Source organism: Oncorhynchus nerka, linkage group LG19, assembly GCF_034236695.1.
Source record: "Oncorhynchus nerka isolate Pitt River linkage group LG19, Oner_Uvic_2.0, whole genome shotgun sequence".
NCBI lineage: Eukaryota > Metazoa > Chordata > Actinopteri > Salmoniformes > Salmonidae > Oncorhynchus > Oncorhynchus nerka.
The window spans coordinates 34945961-34972700 of NC_088414.1; the positions used below are offsets into that span (position 1 = coordinate 34945961).

At 43.6% G+C, this 26740-nt stretch overlaps 2 protein-coding genes and 1 pseudogene across 4 annotated transcripts in view; 2 read left to right on the forward strand and 1 right to left on the reverse strand.

The window, feature by feature from the left end:
- Positions 1-1422: 1422 nt before the first annotated feature.
- On the forward strand, positions 1423-9337 carry LOC115147070 (actin-binding protein WASF3-like; annotated as a pseudogene).
- Positions 9338-17265: 7928 nt separating this feature from the next.
- On the reverse strand, positions 17266-18274 carry LOC115147071 (G-protein coupled receptor 12-like). Its single transcript, XM_029689063.2, has one exon. It carries the CDS (start codon positions 18247-18249, stop codon positions 17266-17268), a length of 984 nt encoding a protein of 327 aa, XP_029544923.2. The 5' UTR covers positions 18250-18274.
- A 1828-nt stretch (positions 18275-20102) lies between these two features.
- Positions 20103-26740, forward strand: part of si:ch73-362m14.2 (NHS-like protein 2) — a 7290-nt gene continuing 652 nt past the window's right edge. Inside the window, exons 1-4 of one of the 3 annotated variants that reach the window (XM_029620971.2) lie at positions 20103-20204; positions 22024-22172; positions 24018-26143; positions 26374-26515. In XM_029620971.2, coding sequence (XP_029476831.2) covers positions 25180-26143; positions 26374-26515 — 1106 coding nt within the window. In that variant the 5' untranslated portion in view covers positions 20103-20204; positions 22024-22172; positions 24018-25179. Of the gene's footprint in view, positions 20205-22023; positions 22173-22197; positions 26144-26373; positions 26516-26740 lie in introns of those variants that run through there. The other 2 variants (XM_029620973.2, XM_029620972.2) reach the window with 2 other exon arrangements.

Here is a 26740-nt window from a genome sequence, read left to right on the forward strand (position 1 = left end):
AGCCTGCCCTAGGGCTGTGTGGGGAGTCCTGTTAATGTAGATGGTCACTACCCATTAGCCTGATGGGTTGAGCACAGAGTTCCTACCCACAGACACACACACTGTCAGTCATCTACCCATGGTGCAATAGGCCATGATACTGTCCTCATATTTCATTGGTTTTCTAGTCTGTACCACCCGACCGTTCAATCCTCATGTCCAGGCGTCCTCTGATTGTCTTTGCCTTACTTTACAACGCTACTATTATAATCCATAATAATGTCGTTTTTCCTTTTATCAATACATTTGAACCTCACCCCTCTTGTCCTGGACAGTACTACAGTAGGTCTTTGTCCTGCATGCCTTTAATTAAGAGCCCTTATGATTGCACCCTTGATTGTATTTAAATAAATAAAAAGTTAAATGGTTAAATGCTGTGATTTCTCTCTGTTGGTTGATGACATGGTCATTATTGCGTCTCTCTGTTCTCTCTCCCATCTATTGACTCTTTCTTTATTCGGTGCTTCTAATTGACGTGTCACACAACAGCTAGTTCAATATATACTGAACAAAGATAGAAATGCAACATGCAACAATTTCAATGATTTTCCTGAGTTAGAGTTCATGGAAGGAAATCAGTCCATTTAAATACATTTAATAGGCCCTAATCTATTGATTTCAATATGATTGGCAGGGCTGCAGCCGTGGGTGGGCATCGGTCCACCCACTGGGGAGCCAGGTCTAGCCAATCAGAATGAGTTTTTCCCCACAAAAGGGCTTTATTACAGAAATAAATACTCCACAGTTTCATCAGATGTCCGGGTGGCTGGTCTTCGACTATCCTGCAGGTGAAGAAGCCGGATGTGGAGGTATTGGGCTGGCGTGGTTACACGTGGTCTGTGATTGTGGGTCCAGTTGGACATACTGCCAAATTCCCTAAAATGACATAGGAGGCGGCTTATGATAGAGAAATCTGGTAGACATTCCTGCAGTCAGCATGCCAATTGCACGCTCTCTCAAAACATGAGACATCTGTGGTGTTGTGACAAAACTGCACATTTTAGAGTGGCCTGTTATTGTCCCCATCACAAGGTGCATCTGCGTAATGATCAGGCTGCTTAATCAGCTTGTTGATATGCCACACCTGTCAGGTGGATGAATTATCTTGGTAAGGGAGAAATGCTCACTATCAAGGATGTAAACAAATTTGTGCTAAAAATTGGAGAGAAATATAAGCTTTTTGTGCATATGGAAAATTTCTGCAATCTTTTATTTCAGCTCATGAAACATGGGACCAAAACTTTACATGTGGCGTTTATATTTTGGTTCATTATAGATGGCTCCACTGAAGACTAAATATATTGTTTTATAGCTGTCATGAATGTGCTAATTGGAGTGTTTTTTAACCCATCCTCCCTGGCTCTCTGTAGGTGAGTGTGTGACTGTGTGTAGGGGGCAGCCGCCATGCCGCTGGTTAAAAGATGCATCGAGCCCAGGCACCTGTGCCGTGGAGCCGTGCCGGACGGGGTCACCAGCGAGCTGGAGTGTGTCACAAACAGCACCCTGGCAGCCATCATCAAACAGTTGGGGGGCCTGAGTAAGTCTACACACCTGACTGACTGACTGACTGAGTGACTGGCTGACTAACTGACTGAATGATAGACTGCTGACTGACTGAGTGGCTGACTGAGTGACTGCTGACTGACTCACTCACTGCACTTCTCTGTCCCTGACCCATGTCTATGCATGGTGTGTGTGTGTGTTTTGTGAATGCAGGTCGACATGCAGAGGACATTTTTGGAGAGCTGTTCAATGAGGCCAACAGCTTCTACATGAGAATGAACAGCCTCCAAGAGAGAGTGGACCTGCTGGCGGTCAAAGTCACCCAGCTGGACTCCACTGTGGAGGAGGGTAGGTGGAGGCAATGTCACACCTGGGGGATAAGAAGGGTAAAATTATCTGCTGAGCATACAATACATGCTAATTCCCAAGACAACATACAGCGCAGCATTTTATTTATTTATTTTTCCTTTATTTAACTAGGCAAGTCAGTAAAGAACAAATTCTTATTTTCAATGACGGCCTAGGAACAGTGGGTTAACTGCCTGTTCAGGGGCAGAATGACAGATTTGTACCTTGTCAGCCGGGGGTTTGAACTTGCAACCTTCCGGTTACTAGGCCAACGCTCTAACCACTAGGCTACCCTGCCGCCCCATGTGGTATGAAAGCGTGAATGAGCATCAAATTAAGAGTACCATGGTAAAGGAGCATAGTAGAACACACAGTTGCATAATGCCAGGGCTTCGCCAGGGCTTCGGGCCCAACAGCTGAGTCCCAGACTCCCTGCTGCTCCGATCACCAATACATTGGTTGTCATTATACAGGCTGGGATACACTGGAGACTGTATATTCATCCTGTTCGAATACTCTGCTCACAGTAATCCTGACCCTATGTTTGCAGTTCTATTTAAGAGGATGCATTGATACACCACTAATAAATGTGGTTTGTTTTCATGTTATTGAACATTCCACACTTGTAAACATTCTGGGTTGCCATGGCACTTCATTCATAGCTGCCAATGAGTCAGTGTTGTAGTGTTCATTCATTGTGTTTATCCTTGGCATTCTGGCCCCAGTTTCGCTGCAGGACATCAACATGAGGAAGGCCTTCAAGAGCTCCACCATCCAAGACCAGCAGGTGGTGTCCAGGAACTCCATCCTCAACCCTGTCATGGAGATGTACCATCGCTGTGACAAACCTCCACCCCTCAACATCCTTAGCCCCTACAGGTTAAGCCCTCAACCAATCACATTACGACTTACTGAACCCCACTTTAGTCATTGCACTTCTCCTTTTACGTTAAGGTACAGAATTAAGCATTGGGGATGTGCAATTTATGTGTATTATAAGATAAGAGTTATAAAATGTAGGTGTCAATTGCATTGCCACGGCCAGTGTCTCAGGTCAGGATGTGTTGTCATACAGGGATGACAACAAGGATGGTCTGAAGTTCTACACAGACCCATCCTACTTCTTTAATCTGTGGAGAGAGAAGATGATCCAAGCAACAGAAAACAAGCGGAAGGAGAAGAGGCGGCAGAAGGCAGGTGACAAGGTGAGTTCATGTGTACGTGCACGTGCGTGAATGTGTGTTTTATGTGTATCTGTGATGAATCACTGCTCTCTATTTCGCCGTAAGCTCTTTGCTCTTTCTCTCTCTCTCATATATATATATATATATATATATATATATATGTATATATATATTGTTATGACTGTTGGCTGTTTTTTCCTCTCAGACCCTCTCTCCTTCCCTCCACCATTTGACATCAAGCCTGTCAGGATTAGCTCATTGCTCTTTTTTAGACTGTCTGTGCAAAAGCCTCGGGATGTGGACATGTGTTTAGACAGAGCATGGGAAGGAAATAGAGAACGAGGGCTTATGGGGAGAGGGAGCGAGCAAGAGAGGAAACATGGTTAGTGAATAGCCTTGTCTAATGTGTTTAGCAAGATGAACAAAACCTCTTTCTAACACTACTAAGATACTGTATACATCTTAAATTGTCTAGGGGCTGTTTGATCTGTATGGCTGCAGAGTTACAGTACGGCTGGCACGATAGAAATGGAAAGATAATTTCCTATTGAGCCGTCATCTGCAGCGCTGAATGCAGTCTCTGCACGAACCAGTCTCCGCAGGAACCAGTCTCTGCACGAACCAGTCTCCGCAGGAACCAGTCTCTGCACGAACCAGTCTCCGCAGGAACCAGTCTCCGCAGGAACCAGTCTCCGCAGGAATCAGTCTCCGGAACCAGTCTCCAGTCTCAGGAAGTCTCAGTCTCCGCACGACGAACCAGTCCAGTCTCCCGAACCAGTCTCCGCAGGAACCAGTCTCCGCAGGAACCAGTCTCTGCACGAACCAGTCTCCGCAGGAATCAGTCTCCGTAGGAACCAGTCTCTGCACGAACCAGTCTCCGCAGGAATCAGTCTCCGTAGGAACCAGTCTCTGCACGAACCAGTCTCCGCAGGAATCAGTCTCCGTAGGAACCAGTCTCTGCACGAACCAGTCTCCGCAGGAATCAGTCTCCGTAGGAACCAGTCTCCGCAGGAACTTTGCCTTTAAATTTAAATGAAACTGTAACGCTGAATTTCCGCGATACGAATTGAATAGAGCCCTTAATTAGAGGAAGCAAGATGATTTATTAAATAACAACTAAGACGTAACTGCACCAGCTGTTGCAGAACTGAAATGTATTACATTAATAAATGAGCCCGTACATGTTCTACAGAACCTTCAGGAAGTAATCACACCCCTCCACCTTTTCACAATGTTGTTGTGTTTGAGCCTCTCTGGGTTTGGCGTGTACTTGGAGAACGCTACCTGTCCGAATGCATAGTGCCAACTGTTTGGTGAAGGAGGGAGATCTTAACGCTACAGCATACTTTATGGCACTAGTTTGGGGAAAGACGTTTTCTGTTTCAGCATGACAATGCTGAAAGGAGGAAGGCTATTATAGCAGCAAAGGGTGGACAAACTCCATATTAATGCCCATGATTTTGGAATGAGATGTTCGATGAGCTGGTGTCCACATACTTTGGCCATGTAGTGTATTTACTCATTGGATGATTCTCTCATCGACTGCGTTCCCGCCTATAAATATCTGGCCGTTTGAATTGATAAAGATCTAACGCCTAAAAAACATGCAGAAGAGCTAGTTAAAAATGTAAGATTTAAAGTGGATATATATATATTTTTTTAATATGTCTTGCTTCTCTCTAAACAGCAGGAAGCAGATTGTACAATCAACTTTCCTGCCAATTTTGGACTATGGTGACACCCTTTATCAAAATGCAGCAGACACTACTCTAAAACCTTTGGCTGCAGTGAACCATAGCACACTTCACTTTATCACAGATGACAGGTTTAATACTCATCACTGCATCTTGTATCAAAAGGTTGGCTGGTCCTCGCTAAAGTTCCGTAGATTACTTCATTACTCCCTTTCTGTTTACAAAGCTGAAAAAGCTTCCAACCTACCTCACTTCACTGTTGAGACACCAAACCCGCTCACAGGGATGGGTAACTCTCTAGGTTCCACTCGTTCGTACCGATCTAGGTAGATCCGCTTTCAGTTTTGTGAATGCAGGTTCCCTGGTTTTGCCATGGCACTTTAAGACTAGTATTCGATGGGCTGTATGACAGTTGCAGTTGTTTTGATTGAATGAAGGAGATTGTTGTGATTGTAATGTTGAAAGTTGTAACTTGTAGTTTTTTTGTATTGTTGTATTGCTTTTTTGCTGTGCTTGGGGCACCTTTGAAAATGAGACCCTAGTCTCAATGGGTTTCTCCTGACTAAATAAAAGTTAAATCAAATAAATGTATAGGTTTGTCTCTTTTCTAGGAGCAGAAACAGGCGGAGGACCCCAGTCTTATAGGTTTGTCTGTTCTAGGAGCAGAAACAGGCGGAGGACCCCAGTCTTATAGGTTTGTCTGTTCTAGGAGCAGAAACATTCGGAGAACCCCAGTCTTATAGTTTTGTCTGTTCTAGGAGCAGAAACAGGTGGAGGACCCCAGCCGGGAGGTGAAGAAGGTGCGGAAGGCCCGTAACCGTCGTCAGGAGTGGAACATGATGGCATACGACAAGGAGTTCCGTCCAGAAAACCGCCTCACGCCTTCACCCTACCATGGCATGTCCTCTGAGGGATCTCTCTCTCCAGACAGGTCAGTAGGGATGAACTGAAACAATCAATCATTCAATCATCAATCAACCAAACAATCAATCAACCAACAAACCAATCAATCAAGGAACTTTTTATGAACAATTGTATGATATTATGATATGTGTGCCACTAAATGTAAATGTACTAAATCTGCTCTCTGCTGCCATCTACCTAAAAGTTTGAAAGCCTGCATGCTCCTTAAAACCCTTTACACTGATGGAAATGGGCCTGGTTGGATAGGGCTAAATTGAAATGTTTCTTACAGAATAAATATGAAAATGCATGAGCATGGTAGCAATCGAAAGAGAACAGTTAGGAGATTATGGAACAATGTTTGACTAAAGTTGAGGACACAACAGTTTGCCTGACACAGGACTGAATCCAAACATTACACTGTTGATTTTATGTGCATTTTACATTTCCTTTTTTGCCGCATTTGTTGATAACGAATTCTGAAAAAAACTCTGGATACATTCAGTAACATGATAAGACTATTCCTGGAAAATGTGGGGTAGGTGCAACATAAGACAAAAAAAATAACAAGGGCTTGAGTTAGAGGACTAACTGATGTCTCCTAGTGGCCGTACATCTCTCCCAAGTGTGCGCAGTTCCTAAGTCATTTCAATGCACTTTTATGACTCAAAGAAGAATCTTCAACTACAAGGCGTTTTTTTAAGTTCTCCTAGCTGTGCTGTTGAGGAACTAGAGCAAACACACTTGCAGTTCATTTTGTTACTGTTGTTGTTTACGCAATCCAAAAACGGCCCATTATAAATCAATCTGGGCCAGGTGGGCATCATTTGAAAGCTTGTTTTACTGCCAACATGTCTAGATACGTTATAACGTACGATCTTACAGTGTTAGGCTTTCACAGGGCAACTGATCATAATTTGTGTGCATTCAAAGCAGTCATGCATGTATTCAGGTGCGTGTTCCACAGCAAATTTCCTTCACAATAGACAAACAGGCTCATTCTGTTCAGAAGAACCCAGGGTATGACGCCATGTCATCTGGTAAATGTACATCAAACAGGCTTGTTCAGAAGAACCCAGGGTATGACGCCATGTCATCTGATAACTGTACATCATAGTGAGGATAAACGTTGACACTGTACTGTATATGACATGAGTTTTATGATATGGAAATGTGAAGTGCATGTTTGGACTCGTGGGTGTTTGGATTGGTTGTATGACATCAGAGGTATTTATTATAACCCTCGACGTCTCATCTTTCAAAATACATCATCCTCTTAATTTACAGCATGTCTCTCACTCAGACAACAAACATGTGGCAAAAGTTGCCCAATTAGCAGGAGGGATGGAGGCAACTTGTTGCGCGTTCAGAACGGCTGTCGGTCAAAACACATTCAGCGCTGTGAAGCGCATAGCGTGAGCTCTGACATCATTTACTGCGTTCCATATCAGTTCCCAAATCTGCAGTCTTAAAGGGATACCATATAATATTATACATTGTACTCCAGCAATACTGTTATGTTTTAATAGTTGGCTCCTTGGTTTTAGATGACACATCCATTCTGTAAGACCTCCATTGACCTGAGACTAGGTGTATGTTGAAAGTCTTTGATCCCTTGCTCCACATCAACCTCTATCTGTGGTTTAAATGTTCCAGGTCTGGTATGTCTGATGAGCTGTCCTACCCTGCCAGCCCTAACCACCCACCCCAGGAGGGAGCTGTCTTGGGTCCTGATGGGAAGGAGCACCTCACAGGCCTCAACCAGACCCAGTCTCTGGACCGGGCCTACCGACCCCCTGCTGCCGGCACCGCTGCAGCCCAAGCCCGCCAGCACTCCCTGGGCCGCATGCAGCCCAACCAAGGACCCACACCCACAGACCCCTCCCTAAACGGACCCCGGCCTGCAGCTGCCAAAGAGGCTAGGTGTGTAGCTGGCTACCCCTCTTGTCTCTCCTCTCGTCTCTCGTTTCTCCTCATCTCTCCTCTCATCTCTCATCTTGTCTCTCCTCTCGTCTCTCCTCTCCCCTCCCCTCTCATCTCTCCTCTCGTCTCTCATCTCATCTCTCATCTCTCCTCTTGTCTTTCATCTCTCATCTCCTCTCACACCTCTCCTCTCATCTCTCCTCTCATCTCTCCTCTCGTCTCTCTTCTCACCTCGTCTCTCCTATCGTCTCCCCTCTCATCTCCCCTCTCATCTCTCATCTCTCTACTTATCTCTCCTCTCATCCCTCCATCTCTTCTCTCGTCTCGTCTCTCATCTCCCCTCCCCTCTCATCTCGTCTCTACTCTCATCTCTCCTCTCCTCATCTCTCTTCTCGTCTCTCACCTCATCTCTCCTATCTCCTCTCATCTCTCCTCTCTCCTCTCATATCATCTCTCCCTCCCATCTCTCCTCTCGTCTCGTCTTGCCTCTCTTCTCTCCTCTGTCATCTCTCCTCTCATCTTCTCTCTTCTCTCCTCTCATCTCTCCTATCTCCTCTCCTCTCTCCTCTCATATCATCTCTCCCTCCCATCTCTCCTCTCGTCTCGTCTTGCCTCTCTTCTCTCCTCTCATCTTCTCTCCTCTCATCTCTCTTCTCTCCTCTCATCTCTCCTCTCCTCTCATCTCATCTCTCCTCTCTCCTTCTCTGACTATGTTTCTTCTATGGTATATAGTTGAATGAAAATCTCAAAGCCCATTCTATCTACAGTAAATGGCACAGGCATATATTTGATTATAATGTAAAGGATGTAGATCTGGACAGGCCCTGTCTGACTTGATTGGTTTTCTGTCATTGTTCCACAGTGGTCACCAGATGCCAGAGCACTTTATCCCTCCGGCCCCACCCCCACCTCCTCCCCTCATCCCCTCAGCCCAGACGGCCTTCGACAGCACAGTAGGGCCTCCCACCCTGGCCCCTGCAGGTCTCCCCACCCTGGCCCCTGGCACCATGGCCACTCTGTCCCGCCCATACAGCCCCTCACCCCTCCACCCCCACCCGCCAGCTACTTCCCCTCTCCATCCCACCCTGTCACTGGGGGACCCCCTGTTGCCCCTCCTCCACCCCCACCTGGTGGCCCCCCAACATTCGCTCCCTCCCCAGCCCATGCCATGCACCCCTCTGGGGGCACACTGCCAAGGAAGGGCAAGGTGCTAGGCATCCCGATAAGCGACGCACGCAGCGACCTGCTGTCAGCCATCCGCAGAGGTGAGACCCTCTGGTTCACTAGGATTACACAGCACGATCTGTTTACATTAATGTACATGGAAAGATAGCCCAGCTACTAGTAACATATATACAGTAGGGAAAGTATCTTTTGACAGCTGTAACCAGCAGATGACTTGTGTTGTGTCCTCAGGCATCCAGCTGAGGAAGGTGCAGGAGCAGCGTGAGCAGGAAGCAAAGAAGGAGCCAGTAGGGAACGACGTGGCCACCATCCTGTCCCGACGCATCGCAGTGGAGTACAGCGAATCAGATGAGGACTCTGAGCCTGAGGAGAACGAGTGGTCAGACTGAGGCGGAGAGGAGAGGGTGGGGCAGAGCAGAGGGCTAGGACTTACTGTACTCACCTACATACTGCTGCTATTCCAATACCAGGACACACACACACACACACACACAGCATACTACATCTCGATTGACCTCTTGTTAGGGAAAGTAGATGAGACACTTACACAGTATGACAGTATCCATTAACTAGTCAGATACTGTATGGGGAAGGAGGGGAAGGAGAGGAAGGGAGAGGAGGAAGCCACAGTGGGTCTGGGGGGGGGGATCTGTTGGAACCAAGCACAGCAAGCTTATACGTACATACAGTGCATTCAGAAAGTATTCAGACCCCTTGAGTTTTTCCACATTTTGTTACGTTACAGCCTTATTCTAAAATGTATGAAATAGTTTTTCCCCTCATCAATCTACACACAATACCCATAATGACAAAGCAAAACTGTTTTTCAGAATTGTTCGCAAAGATTTATAATAAATAGAAAAATTCAATCCCACTTACGTAAGTATTCAGACCCTTTACTCAGTACTTTGTTGAAGCACCATTGGCAGCGATTACAGCCTCGAGTCTTCTTGGGTATGACTCTACAAGCATAGCACACCTGTATTCAGGTAATTTCTCCCATTCTTCTCTGCAGATCCTCTTAAGGTCTGCCAGGTTGGATGGGGAGCGTCGCTGCCCAGCTACTTTCAGGTCTCTCCAGGGATGTTTGATCGGGTTTAAGTCCAGGCTCTGGCTGGGCCACTCAAAGACATTCAGAGACTTGTCCTGAAGTCACTCCTGCGTTGTCTTGGCTGTGTGCTTAGGGTTGTTGTCCTGTTCATCAAGGATCTCTCTGTACTTTTCTTCATTCATCTTTTTCTCGATCCTGACTAGTCTCCCAGTCCCTGCCACTAAAAAACATCCCCACAGCATGATGCTGCCACCACTCTGCTTCAACGTAGAGATGGTGCAAGGTGACACTTGGCATCCAAGTTCAATCTTAGTTTCATAAGACCAGAGAATCTTGTGTCTCATGGTCTGAGAGTCCTTTAGGGGCCTTTTGGCAAACTCCAAGTGGGCTGTCATGTGCCATTTACTGAGGAGTGGCTTCCGTCTGGCCCCTCTACCATAAAGGCCTGATTGGTAGAGTGCTGCAGAGATGGTTGTCCTTCTGGAAGGTTCTCCCATCTCCACAGAGGGACTCTGGGGCTCTGTCAGAGTGACTATCAGCTTCTTGGTCACCTCCCTGACCAAGGCCCTTCTCCCCCGATTGCTCAGTTTGCCCGGGAGACCAGCTCTAGGAAGAGTCTTGGTGGTTCCAAACTTCTTACATATAAGAATGATGGAGGCCACTGTGTTCTATGGGACCTTCAATGCTGCAGAAAAGCCTAGTTAAATGAAGGAAAAATGAATAAAAAGGATGATCAGTGGAAACAGGATTCATCTGAGGTCAATTTCAAGTCTCATAGCAAAGGGTCTGAATACTTATGTCGATAAAGTATTTCTGTTGTTTATTTTGAATAGATCTGCTAAAAATTTGAAAAATCTGTTTTCGCTTTGTCATTATGGGGTATTGTGAGTAAATTGTCATTATGGGGTTGTGTGTGTAGATTGTCATTATGGGGTATTGTGAGTAAATTGTCATTATGGGGTTGTGCGTGTAGATTGTCATTATGGGGTATTGTGAGTAAATTGTCATTATGGGGTTGTGTGTGTAGATTGTCATTATGGGGTATTGTGAGTAAATTGTCATTATGGGGTTGTGTGTGTAGATTGTCATTATGGGGTATTGTGAGTAAATTGTCATTATGGGGTTGTGTGTGTAGATTGTCATTATGGGGTTGTGTGTGTAGATTGTCATTATGAGGTATTGTGAGTAAATTGATGATGATTTTTATTTTATTTGATCTATTTTAGAATAAGGCTGTAACGTATCAAAATGTGGTAAAAGTAAAGGGGTCTGAAAACATTCCCAATGCACTGTAGGTGTAAAAGGCCAATATCGGCCGATAGTAATAATAATTAATAACATTTCTATAGCGCTTTTCATAATCCCCTAGCGCTTCAAAAGAAGAAAACAAACAAGCAATACATCATCATGAGTAGCCTAGCTATAGTTAGCTAGGTCAACCAATACATCATCATGAGTAGCCTAGCTATAGTTAGCTAGGTCAACCAATACATCATCATGAGTAGCCTAGCTATAGTTAGCTAGGTCAACCAATACATCATCAAGAGTAGCCTAGCTATAGTTAGCTAGGTCAACCAATACATCATCATGAGTAGCCTAGCTATAGTTAGCTAGGTCAACCAATACATCATCATGAGTAGCCTAGTTGTAGTTAGCTTGGTCAACCAATACATCATCATGAGTAGCCTAGCTATAGTTAGCTTGGTCAACCAATACATCATAATGAGTAGCCTAGCTATAGTTAGCTAGGTCAACCAATACATCATCATGAGTAGCCTAGCTATAGTTAGCTAGGTCAACCAATACATCATCATGAGTAGCCTAGCTATAGTTAGCTAAGTCAACCAATACATCATCATGAGTAGCCTAGCTATAGTTAGCTTGGGGTCTGAATACTTTCTAAATGCACTGTATATGATTATAATATAATACACAAGGTCCAGTATAAAGGTGTTTATTTCATGAGTTATGATATTGTAGTTTGAATATTATTTGTGGTTTCAGTTGCATATCTTCCACCTGTAAATGAGTCAGACAAAAACTACAATGTTGTTTTCAAGGTGAAGAGGCCAAGGCATTCTTTCAACTAGTCTGATCTGTAACATAATGTACTTAAATATTAAGTATTTAGTGTTCTGTTCTGGTTCTATATGAAGAAGATGCCACATCAAGTGTATATCAGGTTGGTTGATACTTTTGGACACATGGTACTGTAGTCGTAACTGTGTCATCAACACAACTTCTTGTTATCTGAGGGACGTGCCTTTTGTAACGGATGTCGTCTGGAGATAAGAGAGGAGGACCAAAATGCAGCGTGATGATTATCCATTTTAACGGGATACCTAAACAACGAACAAAAACAATGAACCGACAAAAAGAACGAAGACGAAACAGTCCCGTAACGTGAATACCAACACAGGAACAATCACCCACAACCCCACAATACAAAACAGGCTACCTAAATATGGTTCCCAATCAGAGACAACGACTAACACCTGCCTCTGATTGAGAACCATATCAGGCCAAACACATAGAAACAGACAAACTAGACATACAACATAGAATGCCCACTCATATCACACCCTGACCAAACAAAACATAGAAACAAACAGCGCAAACTATGGTCAGAGTGTGACACCTTTGTTTTACTTGTCTACAGTGTTGTGGTTAAGTATTGATACCCTAATTGGCAGTGTGTAACATCAGTTGTCGTTTTTGGTGAACATAATTTGCTGAAGATTTGCTGGTTGACGTAACGACTACCATGTCTGTGTGTGTGTGTGCCTTGCTGTTAATTTCTTTTCTGACTATTTTAATGTTGAAGGCCTGAAGAGATAGTCCTGAATTATATATATATACTGTATATATTTTTATTTTACCCTTATTTTACCAGGTAAGTTGACTGAGAACACATTCTCATTTACAGCAATGACCTGGGGAATAGTTAGGGAGATGAATGAGCCAATTGGTAACTGGGGATGATTAGGTGGCCATGATGGTATGAGGGCCAGATTGGGAATTTAGTTTGGGAAATAGATAGTCCTGAAGAGGTAGTGGTTGATGTTTGGTGTGCTTGTCGTCCAGTTTGACTAATGTCCTGCTGGAGCAGACGAGAGAGGCGGGGCATAGCAATGTTTCAGACATACTGGTCCTATGTTCTATCAAGTCATATATTTATATTACTACTAATGTGTTTTACAATTCATTGTTGTATAGATTTTTGTAGCACTGCTTGTAAAATGAATTTGGGTATCTAGATATGAAATGACTATCTATCACTTTGATCAAACCTAGTAACAATAGTGCACGTATGAGGAGCTAATAAAATGACATAAGTGTTCTGATACCTTACTTTTGTCTTGGTTCCTCTTGTGACTGCTTATCACTGACCTATTGCACTGATATAACGACCCTATTGTACTGTATCACTAGAATATGAATAACCAATTTATGCAATGGTTCTGAGAGACATTTGTAAATGGTTATTTTTGCATGTACCGTATGACCCCCACCCACCTCGCAGGCCATCTGGCCATCTGGGACGACAAGAAGGGCATAGAGACAAATGAACTCATGAGATCCACGACATGGGAGGGAACAGCTCATTCTAAGCCAAGGACATGCCAGTATTTCTTGTCCAGCTGTAGAGCCACATCCTAAGGATGATATTTTAATAAGGTCACCTGAAACCCCACCTCTTTAAGGAATACCTAGGATAGGATAAAGTAATCCTTCTCACCCCCCCCTTTAAAAGATTTAGATGCACTATTGTAAAGTGGCTGTTCCACTGGATGTCATAAGGTGAAAGCACCAATTTGTAAGTCGCTCTGGATAAGAGCGTCTGCTAAATGACTTAAATGTAAATGTAGGTAAATCCCCACTGGATGTGGTACTGTATGTATAATGATAAACTAGCTAATGCATTTATAGAGTCTGTGTTGCCTGTTTTTGAATGAGTATTGTTTCTTTCCCATGTTTGTAGAAGGTACCGGAACCTTCCAATGGTAAAGTGTTTTGGAAATGACTCTGTATCTCTTTCTGGTCCCATGTGAAGCAGCACTGATATTAGTGGAGTGTTTATTATTCTAAAAATATTAATGTAATTTAGCAGATGCTTTTATCTTAAGGTACTTGCAGTCATGCATGCATACATTTTACATACGGTTTGTCCCAGGAATCGAAACCACTATTCTGGCGTTGCAAGTGCAATGTTCTACTGAGCTACAGAGGACAACGAGACAGATTTCACACCAGACAGATACAGATAGCTGTTGTTGGATCCTGTTTGTTTTCCTGCTCCCCTCAAAGGCAGTGGCATCGCACTAGGCAGCGGTCACTGAGCCTCCATCTGTCCCAGGGAGCATAGAGCCAAGACCCCACTGAGTCACTCACACCAAACAGAAACATGGTAAACAAAAACATTTATTGCCCTCTTTCACAGACACCTGGTTTGGATGTCTCCTTGCTACAGATTTGGTTGATTACCTTTGTTACAAAAACCCAAACGAAAACCCTGTCTTGGTGACAATATGGTGAGGTGTTTTGAACAGAAATTAACCATGCAACAAAGAGTGCCCCAGCATCTTAAGAAAGCAAACAACTTTGACAGTAGCTTTTCAATTGTTTTGGTATAAAAACAATCAGACCTTAAACACATTTCTAAACTGGTTGAACAAGACACATTGAAGTGGTTTTCCTTAAGACAAAAACAATAATTGATTATTTAAAACAAATAAGAGATACAAACTACATACATTTATTTCAATAAATATATAAAAATATAGCTTTATATCAATATGATAAGACCTTAAGGACTTCCAAACCCTGTGAGAATACTAGATCTTGACATAGCAAAATCAAATCATGCTGAGAGTGGAGGATGATGACCAAGGGGATCAGTGTTTGGGACAATCATTTGAATCATACACAAACATTCCATTTAGTATTACCACAAGCAAAGCTTTGTGGCACACAGGAGACAGCCTTCAATTCAATAGTGATGACTCTAGTTGCAGAGTTCCCTCCAACCTGACTCTAATCATAGCAGATCACATTGAGGGTTCCAATTATTGTGGATTGCTTATAGCAGCTCTTTGACTGAACTACTAGTGAATAGGCAGTAGATGAGCCTACATTCTGTAAGGGCTCTCCACACACATCTCAAACAACAGACATTGCATTATCATTCAAGTACTGAACTGTCCACCATACATTACTGAAGTCATAGTGATGCAGCTACTGTATTATACAGTCATAAACTGACAAGTGGCTAGTAGTTATGTATAGTGCTCACGTTCTATTGAGAAACAACATGTAATGTCATTCAGTTTATCACTATTAACACACAAGTTATACATTATTGCCCGTGAGACAAAGTAAGGCAAAAACAATTAAGACATTAGAACATTTGTATTTACCAACTATTGGAATGAGTGCCATTACAGCAGAACAAAACTGTAGCCTACAATTTGCATAATTTAGCTTTTTCTTAAATGATGCACTGCAACCATTCTGTACAACTACCCTACAGACATCTATGTGTACATGGCCTAAATATTGATTTGTTGTGAAAATATGAGAAAAGAGGGTTCATCAAGGGTTCTTTGGGAAGGGTGATGGTTCTATGTGGAACCCTAATGACTCATAGAACCCTTTGAGCCCTTCAATGGTTCTTTACAGTTCACAAAAGGTTTCATTGTTATTTTAGTGATAATAAATATTTAGGGCCAGCGGCTCATTTATTCTAGTTTCTCTAATCTGTTGTGTTATGCCATGACATGTTATATATGACTATGGCCAGAAACAGTGTCGAGTGAAAGACTCATGTGTGGCCTTGTGTCAACTGAGAACTGTTGTCTAACTCAGTAGTTCTCAATTCTTTCCTCAGGCACCCCAGCAGTTCCAGAGCTAGCACACCTGATTCAACTCAATTAACACAATAATAACACCTATGGAATTTTAACAATATGGCTAACCAGAATAAAAAAAACTGTATGGTTCTTCAAATAGATCTACAAAGAACTGTTTAGATTGAGAAAGGTTCTTTATAGAACCATTCTGCATAAAGGTTATATGAAGAACCATTAAAAGGGTTCTATATAGCCCCAAAAAGGTTTGTAACCATAGCGGAATCTTTTTTTTTTTGGTGCTATATAACATGTTTTAATGGTTATTTATAGAACCTTACGAAATTATTCTTTATTGCGCCATACAGGTTCAATTTAGAATTGAAAAAAAGTTATATATATAGCACCAAAAAAAGAATATGCTATGGTAACAAGCGTCATGCCCCTTTTTTAGCACTATGTAGAAACATTTGTTTTTAGTGGGCACGCAACAAAAATATGTTATGACATCAGAAGTCAATCAGATGTCGATGTGTAAGGTCTACCGAGGGTCTAGGTAGGCTATAGGCATACAGATATTGCACGTAGTCTATTGTAATTATAATCCATTAGTGTTGCGCATGACGAATGCAAAGGGTTTCCCCCTTGAAACATTTAGAGTGGCCCGTCACACAGGGAATATATGATACTGTCTGGGTGCGTTCATTTGGAAAACCTTGGCTGACACTATTTAGCTGTTTTTGTCTTGAATTAAAAAAGCACACAAATGAGGCTTATTCTCCACTCCTACAGTACTAGCTACATAGCTCGCATTACCAGGCATATGCGTCCGTTATCGAGTGGGCGATGGCTCACGTTTCGTTGTCCATGGTGCTGAAACGGCTTTGCGGATAACGTTGAGCTACATAGTCCACTCATTCCAGCATTTCCCCCTCGCAATAAACCATGCGTAAATCACAAATTGGCTCACTTTTACTTGCCCCACTATATGACAGACTGAAGGGACAGTTTAAACATTTTGAAGGTGTAGAGACGCGGTAAATCACTACCAAGTTTCGACATCCTTCTGATGAACATTCAACAACCTTTGATAAACATTATTCCCAATGAATGGAATCAATACGGGGACATTAGGAGTAGTTTCCTTCGCCCTATTGTACTGACACATAACACGTATTTGCCTAATGTGTTAGGGGCTACTTTGAATGCTTTATGAGCAACACCGAGTCATTGCACATGACATGTACAGATGCATCAATTATAATCTAAAGGTTGTTATATGAGGCCTTTATATGAGGCCTCGCTCGTACAGTGAAGGCTACTACCTCCATATAAACGCATCAATACTGCACTGGTAGCTCTGGGACAATACACTTCCTTTGGAGAAATTCAACGGGTTTATTTTGAGAGCAGACAACCTAATGCTATGCTCAGTAAAATATACAAGAGGACATCAGACGTACAGTAGTTATTCAATACACACGAAATGCAAAACAAAACACCCACAAATCTTTTCGGATTAGTCATTAAGATTGTGATGTGTTTGTAACTACTTGATTAGAGGCTATAGGCTAACATACAACCGTTGCCTAGACAACACTTGGCGTCCTTGGTCGCAGAGGGAAGTTGGAAGATGCACATCCACAACAACAAGCCAGTCTCATAGATTTCTGTATCTCGGGATTTCTGAAAGCATAAATGATGGGGTTTATCATTGAGTGACAAATGGCTGGGAGAGCGGTGACGTAGGTATAGATGGGGGGGTATCTGATGTCCGCCACCAGAGAGTACATGGCGAAGGGGATCCAGCACAATGCAAATGTGCCAAGTATAATGGAGAGGGTGGAGACCCCTTTAGTGGTGGAGGAGGAGTGGGAGGTAGTCATGAACTGGTGCTGCACGGCGATTTGCTGCGCGTGACGAAAAGCAATCTTGCAAATCTGGAGGTATAGTTGCAAAATGAGTGCGAATACAAAAAGAAGAGTCACAGCCAGCGCTGCAGCGTGATTTTTATCAATGGGAGCGCAAATACTGCAAGTAGTCTCATCCTTAAGGCAGTTCCAACCCATGATCGGTAACGCGCCCAGAGTGATGCTAGTCACCCAAATGAGCACCAGTGTGACGATGGTAAAAATCACTGTTCTTTCCGTGTGGTAAGTCAGTGCGTTGTAGAGGGACAGGTATCTATCCACAGTGATTGCCAGGATATTGAGAACGGAGGCCGAAAAGGCAGTGATGAGCAGTCCAGCTGATAGCAGCGTCGCGAATCCCGTATCAAATATGTAGGTGATGGTGAAATTCACTATCAAACCAAGCCCTGCCAGTAGGTCCGCAAAAGCCAAGCTCCCTATCAACACGAACATGGGCGCTTTCAGGGTGGGCGTGTAAATAATTAAGGCAATCACGATTGCATTTTCACAGGACATTAGGGTCCCTGTGACACACAATACTATATCCCAGGGATTCACGCTGACAGGCACCGGCTCCAGCTCAAATGTTGGAGGTGGCGTGGAATTCCCTCCTTCTTGAACACTCCAGATTGGGGAAGAGGTGTTTTGGAATTGGTTACTCATAGCTGCCGCAGAGAGTGAATCATCACTGAGAATGACAGAGAAGGGGAGGGGGCGCAGATAGAGAATTTCAGAGTGATCACCGTGGGAAATGTACAGTGTAAAGACACTTGTGTTCAAGAGTGTCTTACATATTTCCAAATAAAACATTTGTCTCATTTGACAGACGCACGACAAATTGTGGCGTGAATGCATGGCCAAAATGCTGCCTTTTATGCATAAAGGATATTAGCAGAGTATCACCGATTAGTCAAATTATAACAGTTCAACTGTGCTGTTAGTGTACTTATCATTTCCTCCGTTGTCTCCCAATACATACAACAAAGAGTTAAATTTAAATGAGAGCCCCTCTGTCGGGACTACTTACATCAAGGATTGGCTGTTTGAGCAGGAATTTATAGAAACGGTATAAATGGAAATGAATGGCTTGTCTTTGATCTAATTTTAGATCCATGTAATTTCGATTAGTAATAGCATGCCCAAACATTAGATATGGGTTGTTTCACCCAGGGCAAATTAATATTATTAATCCACACATCTATTCTTACCCTCTCGCGTGATTATAAAGGACTTCTAAGGTCAAAATCCAAATGATGTCATTTATGTGAGAAAAGGGTTCTTCTCTTGTCTATCATTTAAACACGGACATAATATATAGATATATAGGCTGATCACTAACCAGTGCATCCGTGCGTGTCACTATGCCTCAGTCAAGTGATGTTGAGATGGCTTGTTGAGGTCTGCCCAAACGCATTCCTTGACAGCTGTTCACAGGGAAGATGGAGACATTGGGCGCGCGGGTGAAGACTTACAACCGGTAACCGCCGGCACCGATGTATAATATAAACCCTCTGTTTTCTTTTACCGTTATTGTAACAACTCTTTTCTGATTCTATTTCTCACAGGAGACGTTAAGACTTGGCTGACACACCGCTAATGATATTGGCAATTCGCTGGCATTGACTCTTGCTTGTTACTATCCTATTGGTCCTGTGGATGATTCTCCAACTGACGTCAAGTGCTCCCACTCCATTCTTCACTCGATGTGTGATTCAGAGCTTGTGGAGTAGGGTGACACAGCATAGATTTTCAGAAATAAATAGTCAATACTATTAGCTGTTTCGGGTTTATTTATTTTATGTACTTTTTTAAGCTATGGCCTGGTATTTTTTCCAACTACATTTTAATTGCGTGGAATATAATATATTCACACAAGGATCCTAAGAGTTAGCTTGAATCTTGTTGACCTCCGTTGATGAGAATGGTTCCAGCATCTGATTGAGTTTATTTTATGTTCAAAGCACATTCCTCCCTTGACAAAGTGATACCAGTATGAGTACAGAACTGTGTTGTCCTGGAACCTGCAGGTGGCAGTATATCACTTTAAAGAGGGGGGGCGACATCTTTTGGAAGTTTGACCATGCCACTGGTCAGTAGAGTAGCTGGCTAGCTGGCTAAAAAAGACTCAAACTAGCTGACATGCCTGTCAAAAACAAAAGTGAATTTTTACTATGCAGAGTTATTTTCTTTTCCAGGAATTATTAAGACCAATGAACTTTCACTAGTAATATTTTAAACCCTCCCTCCATATATCCCCATGATCATTGTAAGAAGTTTGATCAACTTCATGAATCACCTTCTAGTACTAGTTACACTACATAGAGGAGGGTGTGTGAGCATGGTCTGCCAATAGGGAAGCAAGGGGTGTGGAAATAGTGTTGTTGTTCTCACCCTTCACTAAACACTTGACCCGATAGAAGCAGCCCCAGCCCTAATCACTCCCCATCTCATGTTTCCTGTCACAATGCCTGGTACACAGCCACTTCCTTTGTTGAAAGGGAGGGTCTGGTTTAGAAGTTACATTTGAGGAACATTTGGTCATATTGGTACGTGGGTGACAAGAGTGAAGGGTTAGAGAGACAACTCACCATCTCATTGAGGAGGCTGGTTTTTATCAGGTAAATTTGACAATTCCCAAATTATTATTATTATTATTATTATTAATCCGGTATATTGTACAATTCATGACCTCCTTCCTTGCAGGTAAAGAGGTATGTGATTTGATTTCTATAAGTAGGTCTTGGGCTATCAGGTTTAAAAGGTTCTGTGGATAACATTAGTATGGAATGGTGAATAAACTCAGTTTTGAGCTCTTTACGATCGACCAACTAAGGACCACTAATATGGCATGAAGATGACATGTAACAAGTTAAGTAACTAGCAGTTTCAAAAGTACAATGATTCCTTTGCTACCTTTACTTTACGTAACGTAATGCAGTAAATCAATAAATATAAAGATGAAATGTATTAGAGGTCATGTCTGCATTGTATTAGAAAGAAACTCCGTTAGCATGCCATATTAGTGGTCCTTTCCCCAGAGTCATCTGAGATTACTCTGGGGAAAGAAGTCAAGCTTGGATAAACCACAGGCCTTATTCTGAAGGGTTCACATTGACTCTGAAACAATGGGCACAGCAAAGCCGTCTTGGTACAGTTCAAGTACTGTCTGTTGTATTTAATTCACCTTCATAAGTCATACAGACCAGTAGTCCCACCAAGGTGATGAAGGCCTACATGTAACAATGCTCTATTCAGATGTGACCACACAGCAGACTGTCTATGGCAACATGCTTTTTGAACTGTTGCAGTTAGCAGAAAAACTCAGGTTACATAAAGGGATGGGGGGGTATTTGATGTCCGCCACCTGAGAGTACATGGCGAAGGGGATCCAGCACAATGCAAATGGAGAGGGTGGAGACCCCTTTAGTGGTGGAGGAGGAATGGGAGGTAGTCATGAACTGGTGCTGCACGGTGATTTGCTGCGCGAGATGAAAAGTCATCTTGCACATCTGGAGGTATAGTTGCAATTATTTTTTGTTCCTGTCCCCATCGTGTGCCAACGATGTTTCCCAAACGTTGGTCAATAGCTCTGTCTCAACATTAGAAGAAGAGGATGGAGCCAATTTCTCTTTCTCAGCTCTGTCATCTCTCGTCTCAGTTATTACTGTCAACATCCGCTACACCGTGCATTAGTCATTTTGTTGAGACTGTATGGCTTGATGCTTTTTGATATTTTTTTTTCCTACTGTGTTATTGACTTGTTAATTGCTTACTCCATGTGTAACTCTGTGTTGTCTGTTCACACTGCTATGCTTTATCTTGGCCAGGTCGCAGTTGTAAATGAGAACCTTTTCTCAACTAGCCTTTAAATAAAGGTGAAAAAAAAAAAAGTGAAAAATCCTGAAACCAACATAGACATGATATATCTTTCTGAAGCCTCTAAAGGGATGTTCCTGAGCGAGCAGCCGCCCCTGGCATGATCTGGTAAACACACCCATTGAGACTAACAACATTGAGGTGATTGTAAGACATTTACTCAAAGTGTCTCAAGCCGTCATGCTTTTATTTACATAAAAGTTGATGAAGTTGAACACGTCCATATGGAAAAGTCAACGTAGCAAAACAGCTGTGAATTACTTGGTTGTATCTATGCTCCTCAAAGTAAACCATCCAAGGCATGCCAGGAATATCAAGTCAGCTCTTGTCATGATGCAGCTGTTGAGGCAATGGAACTATTTTGATGTGCCAGCCTCTTTGAAACAATTCAATACCATCGTTGTCCCTCAGAGGCAAATATGCTTCACACGCCATCCCAAAAATATTTTGATGTCCATCCTCTGTTCTCCTCTCTCTGTCTTTCTACCTCTCCCCCTCTCTCTCTCTCTCACTCTCCCCCCCCTCTCTCTCTCCTCTCCCTCCTCTCCCTCCCTCTCTCAGCATCCAACGAAGTCAGAGCAAGTAGCAGCCCACTTCCAATTGTCATGGCAACAGCATGTGAATGTATTGGGCTGTAGGAGCAGGCTGTAGCGTAGATGTAGGAGTGCTGCATTGGAAGCCACAGCTCTATCTCCTGAGCCAGCTGTGAGGTAGGAGGGGAGGACACAGGGCTTTGAGGGATTTATGGACACATTCATCAGGCTCTGTTTTACAGGAAGGTTGAGATGACATTGATGTCTCTTCATTCTGTCATGTACTCATTTTGACTTCATGTATGTAGACAGTATGCAAACAGTGTTGTGTGGTTTATGTGAAAGATTAGCATTTTTATTGTTCCAATTAGCATCTATTTATTCAAGGAAGTCGAGGGTCTCTGTCGCTCTAGGGTATTTACACGTCTCTCTGGCGTTCTATCTCTGTCTATCTCTCTCTCTCTCTCTCTCTCTCTCTCTCTCTCTCTCTCTATATATATATATATATATATATACATATATGTCTCTCTCTCTTTCTATCTGTTTCATTCTAGCCATGTATCTGACAAGGTAAAACATGGACATGATTATGTCAGAAAGCCCTCTATTTTTAAGCATTGTTGTTATTGTCTGTGTGTGTGCGTTGTGAAAGGGTGTGTGCCTGCATGCGTATGTGGGTGCGTGCAAGCATGTGTGTGTATAAATGTGTGCATGCATGTGTGTGTGTGTGTGGTCTTTTTGCATGTGTGTGTTGTGTGTGTGTGTGTGGTCTTTTTGCATGTGTGTGTGTGTGTGTCTGTGTGTGGTATTTGTGTGTGTGTGTGTATGTATATAAAATCTGTTTTGTTAAAGGAAAGGGAATAGGAGTGATCATACGTTCATCCAGGGAACCATTCCCAAAGGCTACGGTGTTTGTTATGCCGATGAATGCGGAGAAAACTCTCCTTGGGCTGTCAGTGGTGGAGTGTGCAGCATATCTAAATGGCCTACTTGACCCATGCTAAAACACAGTCTTTGACGACATCATAACCAACACACCATTTAGAGGAAAGAAATAGTTAGAGATCTTCCTCTTTAAGGCAGAAGATATTGCTCAGAGAGTTGTCCAGAGAGAAGGCAGGCGATAGAGCGGAAATGAAGATGAAAATAATAGATGAACTTCATAACAACTACAGGTTTAGTCCAGCAATGAAACAGGGAGGATTCCATGATCAGCTGTATGCAACAGTCTGTACCCCACTAATTATCCCAATAGCACGTGCCCTCTCCAACAACGACAGAGGAGCATTTTCCCAAGAAACAGCATTGACCGCCTTCCTTGGCTAATTTAATTCACACTCTGACTGTGATGAGACCTAAGCAAGTCTTCCATCGTTGGATGTGTAGATCATTCATCATACTATCCCTGAAACAAAAATTCTGCAGTTATCATATTCCTGTTCATTACATGACTGCATGGTCCTCTTAATTAACTTTTTTTTTGTCAATCTAACGCAATCAAAATGTTCTCTTTTTTTTCCCTACACACAATCTTTCCATTTTATTAATAGCCATGGATTTTTTTAGGTATGATTACTGGAATAGCTTTTACAATCTGTTAATTATTATTCAATAGTTTGCTCATCCCATCCAGGGTAGATGGTGTCGAACCAGGCATCATGCAGTATAGATCTAATCTGGGGTTCAAATGATTGTTTTTGTGATCTGACTAGGGATGACCAGGTAGCAGTTACCATGGTAAACACCCACTCTTCATTTATCAAGCACAAGACCAAGATAGGCAGAGATATTTTCTGACTTCCTTCCTTCTCTCCAGCCACATCTCACTCACCCTCTCCCACTCACATGCTCATTTTCTCCTTATATACAGTATCCTCATACTCAAAGGACTATGGTTATATTCAAAAGGGAAATGGATAAAAGACAGAATAGCATATTTTGTTTTATTTCTGTAACCAAGATGAACACCCCACTGTGCTGTCACTCACACAACTTGTTTATTCTATCTTCTCGTCCCCTTAGGTAACATCCAGATGAAGGAATTGTGAAACTCTGTTCTCTAAAGAGGACTCATCTCTGCTCAGCCAAACAGCCTGTGATCTACCTGGTGTCTCAGGCCTGTCTCTGATGTCATGGAGAACAGGGCCCTGATGTGTACCAGTCAGGCCTGGAAGGGGCCCAAAGGGTCCACCTTCTCCCCCAACTGGGACAACACATCCTACCAACCAAACATCATGATGTCCCCTTGTCCTGACGTGGTGAAGTCCCCATGCCAGCATGCTGCCAAGATATGCCACCCCCCAGAATCCTCTGTGACCTCCCAGATCCAGCAGGTTGGCCCCTATGCCTCCACTGGATTGTCTGCCATGGCTAACACTGCCAGTAGAAGGGGTGAAAGGGAGTGTTATATAGTTAACCCCATTCAAAATGAGGAGACGGTCCTGCCAGTACACAACCCTGAGTTTCGCGGTCGCTCCTTCTCTGCAGCCACTGCCCCAAACTCAATTACTTCCAGAAGCAGATGTGACAGCTACGTCCACCTATGCCCTGACAACAGCGCAGAGGACATTAGTAGAGGCGACAGCTCCCCGTTGAGCCCAGACGTCTCCCCTGATCACGGTGGTCCACGGTCGCGGTCCCACAGCATCATCCTGAGGAAGACGAGGAGGAGGCCGGCGCCGCCAACCCGTAGCGTGTCCCTGAGGAGAGACTCCGCCTCCCAGCTCAGAGACAACAGGACCAAGAGCCTCTACATGGACAGAGACACAGCTACCCAAGACTCCTTCTTGCCTGACCTCATCCTCATCTCCACACCCAGGACAGAGGAGGTACTGTGCCTGGAGCAGTCCCCTGCTCAGCCTGTACAGGCTCTGGTTGGGCCACCAGTCAACAATAATGGGCAGCTACGTGAAGTAAGATCAACTGACCCCTGCTCTTCCATGTCAAGCTCAGGTCCTGCTATGGGTATTACTGGAAATGAGGACAAAAAGCCCCCAGCTGGTCAGAATCGGTCAGACCCTCTCCCCCCTTGCGACACCCTCCAACTCTAACTTGTAAACAGTCCACCTTCCTACCACCTGCCCCAGTCTCCCCCTCCAATGGCAAGTCCAGATCTCAGTGTGAGACTTCCCCCCCTCCTATCCTCACGTCTGCCATCACTGGACCCTCCCCCCTGGGCTGCAGGATGCGCCCCAAGTCCTCCACCTCACCCACCTCCCCCAGAGCCAGCAACAGCAGGCTACGGCTGTCCCTGGAGTTGCCAGGCATTGTCCCTCTCCCAGACCCGACGTTGGTCAAATCTAAAGCCACACGGCGTCACTCCGAGTCCTCTGGCACTACCAAACCCAGACAGAGGCTGAGCTCCAGCATGATGGTGATGCCTGTGGTGACCCAGGAGGATCTCAGCAATGTTCGTTTACGTTCCGTCAGCAGCTCAGATTCAGACAAAGGCTTGGAGGGCTCACCTGAAGTCATCAGGGAGGAGGAGCAGGAACAGGAGCTGGAGCTGGAGAGCTGTCCATTGGTCCACCACAGTCCTAAAGCTAAACCACCTGTTGCTACTAAGCCACCCGCACACAAATGGCCACCGATACATATGGTAAAGTCCTCCTCAATCTCTACACAGTTCTCAGAGACCCTTCCTGCCTCACCAAGAGAGAGGCAAGGGGACATGTTTATGGTGGAAAGAAGAGTGAAGCCTAAGAGGTCACATCAGCCTCCTCGTGTTGCCAGTGATGGGGTTATGTTTCAGAGGCAGCAAGCTGTAGACAGGCAGCAGTATGATGTGACTGACTCACACCCACCACCTGCCTCCTGCCATTCAGAGACCAGGAACGTGAGAAGGACCTCTCTCACCAGCACCACATCTCTTCAAGCTGAACTAGATAGGAAGAAGAAGTTGGTTCCCCCTCCAGTCGCAAAGAAACCTGATGTCCTCTTCATGCCCTCCATCAGCTCACTGGGACAGGAGAGCACCAGGAGCCATGTCTGGTCTGGGCTCAGTGGTGCTTACCAGGCTCCTGCCAGTGCATACCAGCCTCCTACCACTGGTTACCAGGTTACTGCCAGTGGTTACCAGGTTACTGCCAGTGTTTACAGAGACAGAGACTTTACTGGACAAGATTGCAACCATAACAGGATAAGAGATGGTATTCTTCAATTTTATAAGTAGAACTCACTCACACTGTTTTGAACTCTATGCATGAAGTCTGTAACATCTGTAACCAACATCTGTACCATCATCTGTAACATTATTTATTGTATGTTGTTATTATTGAATCAATATGTACGCATAATATGTAGATGGCACGAGTTAGCTCTTGAACTAAAGTATTTTCATCCCAAATGGAATTTATGGTGTTATATATTTTTCCAACAGGATTTTTCTTCGATGAGAACAGTGAAGAGAGGAGGGCAATGCCTCAGTTGAGAACACTGTGCCTCGGGGAGCAGGAGGAGGAAGAGTTGGACCACAACTCCTCACAGCCAACTACTGAGGACCTATTCACCATCATACACAGGTAATGGGACTTACTTTCCCAAAATAGAATATCAAGCAACACGCAAAACAAACTATCAGTGCTACATAGGTAAACTAGATATAAGGAGACGAGCCTTGTCCACTTTCATGCACACTAAATTGGTTAAATAATTACATCCAACAAATAAACAAGCATTAACACACTTTCCAAAAAAGTATATTGTCAGAATTATTTCATCTTTTAGTTGTTTCTCAAAGGTTTTTT

What these genes read in the sequence shown, in the direction of transcription:
- LOC115147071 (XM_029689063.2), bottom strand. Translation starts at nt 18,249, where the DNA reads ATGAGTAACCAATTCCAAAACACCTCTTCCCCAATCTGGAGTGTTCAA.